Source organism: Dermacentor albipictus, unplaced genomic scaffold, assembly GCF_038994185.2.
Source record: "Dermacentor albipictus isolate Rhodes 1998 colony unplaced genomic scaffold, USDA_Dalb.pri_finalv2 scaffold_15, whole genome shotgun sequence".
In the NCBI taxonomy this organism is placed as follows: domain Eukaryota; kingdom Metazoa; phylum Arthropoda; class Arachnida; order Ixodida; family Ixodidae; genus Dermacentor; species Dermacentor albipictus.
In genome coordinates this window covers 13,831,164-13,840,913 of record NW_027225569.1, presented here as the reverse complement: position 1 = coordinate 13,840,913, position 9,750 = coordinate 13,831,164, and the positions used below count along the sequence as shown (strand labels likewise).

The window sequence follows — 9,750 nt, the reverse complement described above, 5'->3', positions numbered from 1 at the left end:
TCTACGCCTATGGAAAACAAAACGACGCCTCCACTTTCAAGGTAGAACTCGATAAGCTTGAGATCGATGAAAGGCAATTTTTTTATGACGCGCAATCCGCCTTAGTTGTGGACGTTAAATGCAGCGATCACTGCAGGCTTGCCCAACACTCCCCCCCCCCCCAGCCGCTACTAAACACCGTTCACGCATCACGCAATCACATCCTGTGTGTTAAAGTGGCTAATGTTAGTAGTTACCTGTCAAAGAAAGATACCGTGGAAGCCCTTTTCGATGACAATAATGCAGGCATGGCCAATTTCACTGAGTCTTGGTTGACCCTTGACCTATATCGCACCGAACTACTGCATGCAGATTCCCCCTACGCTGTTTTCAGACGCGATAGGTAGGAACGAAGGGGTGGTGGCGTTCTTGTCTTCACGAAAAACGGCATTTCTTTGTTACCAGCTCCCGAACATTTATACTCAGAAAATTCTTTTTGTGCACATATCCGTGCGGACATGCACATGCATACTCATATCTTGTGATCGCCCACGCGATTGTGACCGTTCCTTTATCGACGAACTTAACTCTGTCATTTTAGATGTAACCTCTCGATTGTCACGTGCTAACTACTATATGAGCGGTAAACACCTTTAATAGTCAAATTGCGTCTCCCTAAACAGTTCAGAACCAAGCCAAAGTAATTATTACTTACATTCCACAGTTTTCTAATGCCACTTCCCTACTACATGAGAATAACATCCTTTCCATTTCCGGACTCGCTCAATACAACCTAGGTATTTTTTTCTACATATTTGTTCATAATGAGCTGTCATCGACCCCATTTTCACCATATAACATGATTATTGATAGTAGGACCAGATATGCGTTGAATAAAAACGTTATTTTATCAAGAATCCGCCCTAACTATGGTAAACAGACTGTAGAATTTACTTGCATATCAATATGGAACACTTTTCCTTTCATAATTAAGAACGCAGGGCCATTATCAGAATTTAAAAGCGAACTAAAATGCATTTTTATTCACAGATTAACGTCAAAGATTACTGTAGTCGGTCTTTGCACGCTTTCTTTCTATTTCTCTTTTTTTTCTTTTGTTGTAAATAAACTGTTGATATTTTGTTCCCGCACAGTTTTTCCTGCAACCATGAGCTATGCTAAACCTTCTTATTATTTGTAATCAATTTTGTATTTTGTTCTGTAACCATTCTTTTCTTGCTGCTTGTGTACCTCCTTATTATATGCTACTGTTGCTTTGAGATGTCTACTATAATAATTGCTCTTTGACAAGAGGTCCCGATACAATCTTTGACTATGGGACCTCCTTCGGCATACTGAATACTTGTAATGTGATTCAACTACTAACAATAAATTGTGATTCTCATCTGTTACTATTTTGGGTGATTTTAGCTTTCCGCATATCAACTGGGACAATCTAACAGCATCGTCCCACCAGTCAAAAGATTTCCTTGATTTAGACTCAAATTTGAAGCTTACACAAACAGTAAACTTTCCTACACGTCGCTCAAACACTCTCGGCCTGGTCCTCACTTCGTCGTCAGCATGAGTCATTGGGCTGAGTGATCAAAGCATTGTCCTTTTCTATTTGGATATCCTCGTGCCAGTCAAACAGCCTTCAATAAAATTAATATGGGTCTACAATAAAACTGACTTTTACAAAATGAAGAGTGAACTAAATATGTTTGTGAATACCTAAAAGAAACTGCTTTGAGCAAGCCTGTTGACGGAAACTGGCTGTTGTATAAGCAAAAGCTACTCCGCTTATTCAATAATTACGTACCCTTTGTTTGCATTCGTGGTGCCTTTCCGCCTATCCAAAGTGCCAAAAAAGTGGTTCTTCCACAAAATCGAAGAAACATTTCAACTGCCTGCGTCAGTAAAACCTTCTGTAGCTTTCAAAAAAAAATTCTCACCAGGATCTTCTCAATATCATCCGTGTAAACCAAAAAAAAAATTTGGAAAATACTCGCACCAAGTAGAAATCAGTCGCATAACACTACCATAAGTAATCCTCGTGGGTCCGATGCTCCAGTTGAAAAGCGTTCTGACGTCTTAAATTCATACTTCTCTTCCGTGTTCACTTTTAAATTTTCAACCAACATTCCTGTTTTACCAAGATTTTGAGGCACTGAAATGCCTACCATTTAGGTAACTCCTGAAGGTATCGCGACCCTAATCAATGTACTTAAAATATGTATCTCCCATGGACCTGACAACATACCGGTGAAGATACAGAAATATGCTAACGTCATTTCTAGCCAGATAATACAAATCATTTTACCCAGTCTATGAGCGAGGATACTATGCCCAAAGCCTGGAAACTAAGCAAAGTAATCCCCTCTTTAAATCTTATAAACACTCCGACCCATCTAATTATCGCCCAATCTCGTAAACATGTATTGCCAGTAAACATTTAGAACATATCATATATTCCCATGCAGCGTCCCACCGCGAGAGAAATTGTTTTTTCTTTAGCAAACCGCACCGTTCGTGCTTATCATGCCAAACACAATTTTTGAGTTCACCACAGATCTCCAACTAAACTTAGATTCTTCATTTCTGACTGAGATAATTTACATAGATTTTTCAAATGCTTTTGATCGCGTCGTCGTCATCGACTAGTGTCGAAACTTTCGTGCCTTCACCTCGACCCACTAATCCTATCATGGATCACCTGCTTCCTGACAGATCGCCTCCATTTCACCCGTGTTGGTGTTCGCTGTTCAGATACTACCAAAGAAATATCGGGTGTAGCACAGGGATCCGTCCTCAGCCCACTCCTTTTTCTAATACACATTAAAGACCTCCGAACAGATATATCAGCTACAATACGCCTATTCGCCGATGACTGTTATTTACCGTCGTGTCGCTACTAACACTGACCAACCCATTCTTCAAAATCACCTAAATTCTATTGACAAGTAGTACTCACGCTTGATGATGGAACTTAATGTTTCCAAATGCAAGTTAATGCATGTATCGCGTGAACACTCTATTTATTTATTTATTTACTTATTTACAGTACTCTCAGAGTAAGCATACATTATAGAGGGGAGAGCCTACATAAAGGAGGTAAAAAATTATATACAGAATAGACACAGTGTAAGTAACAATGACAAATTATACTAGCGCACTAATGCACACATCATAAACAAAAAATAATAGCGGTAGTTCACCATAGAAATCTCTTGATACAGTTTTCAATACACAAGTTGGAAATGATAGGTCAATACCTGCATAGTTAAGTTGCAAATATAGTATTTATACAAGAAAAATTCACATGACATATTGAACGCAAGTTACATGATTTAAATGTACTTAACTGAAGCATTTGTAAATTGAACAAGATTACTTATACTAACAATAGATCCTGGCCTACCCTTCCATTCGTTGCAAGTTTTGGTAAAAATCATTGCGAACGTGTTTGTGTTTTAGAGCAAGGCACATGTACTCTACGCGTATAATCTCAACGTGAGGAGATGAGTGGTGCTGGATTAATCCATGCCGACCGAGGCGCTGCGTTGTGGTAGTAAATCTCATAAATAAGCATAGGCGTGATTGTTTCCTCCCGGTTAACAGCGAAGGTAGGTTCAGTGTAGTTTTCATGTGTGTTACGCTTGCCGTAGGATTGTAATTAGTATAAACCGAGCGGAGCGATTCTGAACACTTTCAAGGCACTTAATTGAGATGTCATGATATGGGTCCCATAGTGATTATGCATATTCCAATTGTGGATGGACATATGTAGTGTATAACAAATGTTTGAGTGATATACGAGCGAGAAGTTTCTGCGAAGATATCCAAGTGTGCGATTAGCTTCGCTCGTTTCAAAGTCGATATGGTTCTTCGAGGATAATGTGGACGCCCAGATATTTGTAGTTTCTTATGCTTTCTAAAGGAATGTTATCAAGCATATAGGCAGGACAAGTTTCATTAGTACGGGATATTCAAATCGATGTACATTTCTTGACGTTAGGCTGCATGCGCCATCTTATAGTCCAGTTATGCAGTGCGTTTAAATCGTCCTGAAGAGATGCAATATTAGCGTCATTAGTAATTTTACAATATATCACGCAGTCATCTGCAAAAACACAAATTTTAGACGAAGTGTTATCAGGTAGATCGTAAACGTAGATCAAAAACAACCACGTCCCAAGCGCCGACCCATGTGGAACGCCATATCTGGCGGGTGTTAGAATCGAATTAACTTCATTGGCGTTTAGAAATTGCATGCGGTGTGTTATAAATGCTTATATCCAATGAAGTACATTAGTATCAATAGTTAGTGCTCCGAGTTTAGATAGCAGTAACGTGTCGTGTATTTTATCAAAAGCTTTAGCGAAATCAGGAAATATACAGTCCGTAAGAAATCCTGCGTCCAAGTTGGAATGCAAGTCGTTAGTAATGCAAAGAAGCTGGGTATCACAGCAGAATGTTTCAACTGTAATTTATTTATAATCGATTTAATGTCGATACTATTATAGGCTATTGGGTCAATGTGGGGATATTTTTTTGCTCGTTTCCCGGGGGAAGGAATAACATGTGAAGACGGCGAAATGGCCTGTACGAACGTGTCATTTAGCACGTCAGCGCATTAGTAGGCGGCAATTGCTTTCCCAGTTAGTGAAGTTAGAGTGATCTTTCTCGTGCTGTCTCGTCTCGTCGTGCTGTCTCGTCTCATAGCACGTTAAAGAACCCCAGGTGGTCAAAATTTCCGGAGTCCTCCACTACGGCGTGCCTCATAATCAGAAAGTGGTTTTGGCACGTAAAACCCCAAATATTAGAGCTCGACCATGCCTTAGTGTTAGTTTTCAGTAGCTTGGGAAGGGTAACGTTGTAGTAGGAAAACTTCGCACACCGTAAGTTTGGAAAGTACGTGGCCGCAGCAGATTTGTATGAGAACCAGTGTTCAGGATTTATTGACCATTTAGCTATACGAAATAGGCGTTTCTTTTTGTTATTTACTCTATGAGGGTGAGGGTTACACCACGGTGCGTTACTATTTGAACATATACGTCGGACTGTAGTATAACGACTTATTAGATCAGGTACTTTTTCTTTAAAGAGACGCCAATATTTCTCGACAGAACGCTTGAGATGGCAGAGTAGAAACGTGTCAAGAAAGGAAGAAAGTTCGTTTTTTATTGCAGAGTAGTTAGCTTTTTTATAATATTTGATTTGCTTAAATTGTTCACGTTTCAGTGGTAATGACATCGTGATTGTAAAATGTAATGTATCGTGGTCGCTAAGGCCAGGTAAGTTCGTTATCAGAGATATATTAGCTGATGATGTCAGCACGAGATCAAGTAATGATGACGTAATGCCTGATACCCGTGTTGAAATAACGACCGTCTGTACTAAGGTAAATTCAGAATCAACAGCGATGAACTGATTCGCCTCACTGGATGATGGGTTAGAGAAGGGACATCTGCTCGACGAATTTATGTTAGGAAAGTTTAAGTTGCCCATAAGAATTATCTTTGTTCCGGGGAATCTTACGGTTAATTGATTTAGACAGTCATGCAGGTGATCACAAAACGAATTATTCAAGGGTGGCCGGTAGCAAACGCCTAATATCATTTTTTTTTACTAATGGGTAAACAACAGCAGACATATACAATTTCAGTGATTATCGGTACATTAGAGCACTCAACATTATTACTAACATCAAGCAATACACCAACCCCAATTCTGTCACTACGGTCATTCCGATACATGACGTATTTTTACGGTAGTCAAACAATTCCTCGTTTGTTATTTTATTAGTCAACAAAGTTTCAGCTATCGCTACTAAGTAAACATCAGTGTCATCAACCAGAGAATAAAATGTGTCCCTTTTAATAAATATACTGCGACTATTACTGAATACAACGGAGATAACATGTTTCGATGAAGTGCAAGCATCTCCCCTCGCGTTTCGCTATCGCGAGTTCTGTAAGACACGAGCTGAGCGAAGAACTCGAGAGTCGGAATTGCTGTTTCGTGGCGTTATTTCGTAGACAACATCGTTATCTAGGTCGTAGCCGTAACATTTTTCTCCCTCGAATAGTCATTTGTAACGAGGCCTGTACGGTGTATTGCCATACTCCGTTGATTTCTTATATTTAGCGCTGCCTCACAGAAGTCTTCGCTCACAGTCAAGCTGCTTCCATCCAAATTTCGATACTCTTAAGCTCTGTGAATTTATCTGAGGTTGACATTTACCGCTACCTTGGCTTTAAAATCATCACTAACAAACTAAATTGGTCGAACCACGTTCTACAAATAACAGCCGATGTCTCAAGATCCCGTAGCTATATTAAAAGACCCCTGCCCTTGTCTCCTCCATCGATTCGTAAACTAGCATATGAAAGTTTTATCCGTGCCAAATTAGAATACGCGTCTACAATTTGGAATCCACTTCAAAAGTACATGATTGACACTTTAGAAGCTACTGAAAATCGTCCGTCTCGTTTTATCTTATCGAATTATGACAACACTATCAGCGTTACTAACCTGAAATTATCTATTGTCTGTCTCTTTTAATATTGAGACGTAAAATTTCACAACTCCGCACATTCCATAAATTGTACTATAACTTTCCTGACCTTCGTTCCTCGCTTTTATTTCCACCCGTGCGCTCATCACATCGTCTATTCAATTCATTAAGTATCCAATGCCTTCATGGTTCTACTAATGCTTTCAACAAATATTCCCTTCCCGATGCAATAGAGCAATGAGACTCGCTTCGGGGATGCGTTGTTGTAGAGCGAAACCCTTCGAAATTTCGAGACTTACTAACCATCCGTATTATCAACCAATCATGCAAAAATCTGCATTTCTAACGCGCACTTTTAGTGTCTTTTCGGTTGTCGTTGCTTTCTATTGCTTTGTACATGACCATTCCTTCGGTCTTTGTATAAATATTTTTGCCCCCTCCCCCTTATGTAATATCTCACATGGCGCCCCTAAGGAAAAATTAATTGTTGTTGTTGTTGATGATGATGATAAATACAACAGTAGCACTATTGGCTGACAAGAGGCCGCATTTATGATCATAGTGAAGCTCCTAAATCGCGGGATAAAATGGCTGCGCGCACTCTTGCCATGGGGAAGTGATATCGCGTCATTCTACTTTTGACATGATAAAGATTGCTGCGCCGTTTCTTCCTGTGGTGGCCCTCACGCGCAATATGGTACTGTAAACAGTATATATTTTGCTGTCTGCTTCTAGCAACTGTAGTTTGTTCAGAACCATTTCCACTCACCTGGAACAGGCGTACTTCTTGTCCTTGGCATTGTACTCGGTGTCGTTGAGTTCGGTGTTGTCGTAATCGGTGTTGTGGAGCTCAGTGTCGTTGAATTTGGGGTCTTTGAACTCGGTGTGGTTGAACTCGGTGTGGTTGGCGTCAGTGTAGTTGGACTCGGTGTTGTTGGGCTCGGTGTCGTTAGGCTCACTGTGGTTGGACTCAGTGTGGTTGGTCTCTGTGTGGTTGATATCGGTGTGGTTGGTCTCGGTTTGGTTGGTCTCGGTTTGGTTGGCCTCGGTGTGGTTGGCCTCGGTTTGGTTGGCCTCGGTGTGGTTGAGCTCGGTTTTGTTGGCCTCGGTGTGGTAGGCCTCGGTGTGGTTGGTGTCGGTGTTGTTCGGCTCAGTGTTGTTGGCCTCGGTGTCGTTGAGCTCGGTGTGGTTGGGCTCGGTGTCGGCGCAGTAGAGAAAGCTGGCCAGGTGTTTTCCACTGCCGGGGTAGATCGTGTATTCCGGGTAGCCGCGGTTTCTTTTCTCGAAAGACGTGCGCTGGTGACGCGCTCCTCTGGATTCTCGATATTGATGTCTGTGCCGTAGTCTTCATGGTCATCACCACTACCGCTTAAACCAGGGTCCTCGTCAAAGAGCGTCGTTTCCTTCATATCTTGAGTCCACATGGAAAAGAGCCACCAAAAGTTAGGACTAAATATCTTCAGAAATATGACACGCAAGCAACATTTCGCTTGTGCTAAAGAAACTACTTTCTAGTGCTAATTAAAACTTCCTGTCACTGATCACGATATCAGCAACCTTATCATTGTTGTTTTTAAACATATGGAAATACGCTTTGTTATTAGTTTTGATGGAAATTCACTAATCAGACTTGTTCACCACTACTTACAAGTGTTTAGATTTAGGGAAATGCAATTCCTTCATGTTTTCAGGGCTTCCGTTTATCTTGCTTGTGGACCAGCACTTTCGAGCAATCTCAATATGTGAAATGCGAAGTTTAGTTGCTTTTCTTCAATGTTTGCCGAGTTTATTTAAAGTGTGAACGTCGTTCGTTTTTGTGAAGAAAATACTAAAACGTACTGAAATGCTATTAGTATATTGCATACAGTCGGTACCACTATTTGCTTGACCGCTATCATAGCCGGAATGTTCTCATTCTCACAGGGGTGTTGGGGCCCGACCAGCTTTCCGGACTCGATTTATGCATACATATGGCGTGTGTGTGTGTGTTACTGACGTTTCGCCTGGTGGACGAGCCAAAACATCAGGAAAATATCATCATCATCATCAGCCTGGTTACGCCCACTGCAGGGCAAAGGCCTCTCCCATACTTCTCCAACAACCCCGGTCATGTAGTAATTGTGGCCATGCCGTGCCTGCAAACTTCTTAATCTCATCCGCCCACCTAACTTTCTGCCGTCCTCTGCTACGCTTCCCTTCATTTGGAATCCATTCCGTAACCCTTAATGAACATTGGTTATCTTCCCTCCTCATTACATGTCCTGCCCATGCCCATTTATTTTTCTTGATTTCAACTAAGATATCATTAGCTCGCGTTTGTTCCCTCACCCAATCTGCTCTTTTCTTATCCCTTAACGTTACACCTATCATTCTTCTTTCCATAGCTCGTTGCGTCGTCCTCAATTTGAGTAGAACCCTTTTCGTAAGCCTCCAGGTTTCTGCCCCGTAGGTGAGTACTGGTAAGACACAGCTATTATATGCTTTTCTCTTGAGGGATAATGGCAACCTGGTGTTCATGATCTGAGAATGCCTGCCAAACGCACCCAAGCCCATTCTTATTCTTCTGATTATTTCCGTCTCATGATCCGGATCCGCCATCACTACCTGCCCTAAGTAGACGTATTCCCTTACGACTTCCAGTGCCTCGCTGCCTATTGTAAATTGCTGTTCTCTTCCGAGACTGTTAAGCATTACTTTAGTTTTCTGCAGATTATTCTTTAGACCCACTCTTCTGCTTTGCTTCTCCAGGTCAGTGAGCATGCATTGCAATTGGTCCCCTGAGTTACTAAGCAAGGCAATATCATCAGCGAATCGCCAGTTACTAAGGTATTCTCCATAAACTTTTATTCCCAATTCTTCCCAATCGAGGTCTCTGAATACCTCCTGTAAACACGCTGTGAATAGCATTGGAGATATCGTATCTCCCTGCCTGACGCCTTTCTTTATTGGAATTTTGTTCCTTGCTTTATGGAGGACTACGGTGGCTGTGGAGCCGCTATAGATATCTTTCAGTATTTTTACATACGGCTCGTCTACACCCTGATTCCGTAATGCCTCCATGACTGCTGAGGTTTCGACAAAATCAAATGCTTTCTCGCAATCAATGAAAGCTATATATAAGGGTTGGTTGTATTCCGCACATTTCTCTACCACCTGCTAGTGATAGTGTGAATATGATCTATTGTTGAGTAGCCTTTACGGAATCGTGCCTGGTCCTGTGCTTGACAGAAGTCTAAGGTGTTCCTGATTCT

General features: G+C 41.3%; 1 protein-coding gene across 1 annotated transcript in view; it reads right to left on the bottom strand.

The window, feature by feature from the left end:
• LOC139051845 (uncharacterized protein DDB_G0283697-like) overlaps window positions 1-9,750 on the bottom strand; it is a 154,224-nt gene that overhangs the window by 109,049 nt on the left and 35,425 nt on the right. Inside the window, exon 2 of the mRNA XM_070528863.1 lies at window positions 7,269-7,844. Coding sequence (XP_070384964.1) covers window positions 7,269-7,844 — 576 coding nt within the window. The remainder of the gene's footprint in view (window positions 1-7,268; window positions 7,845-9,750) is intronic.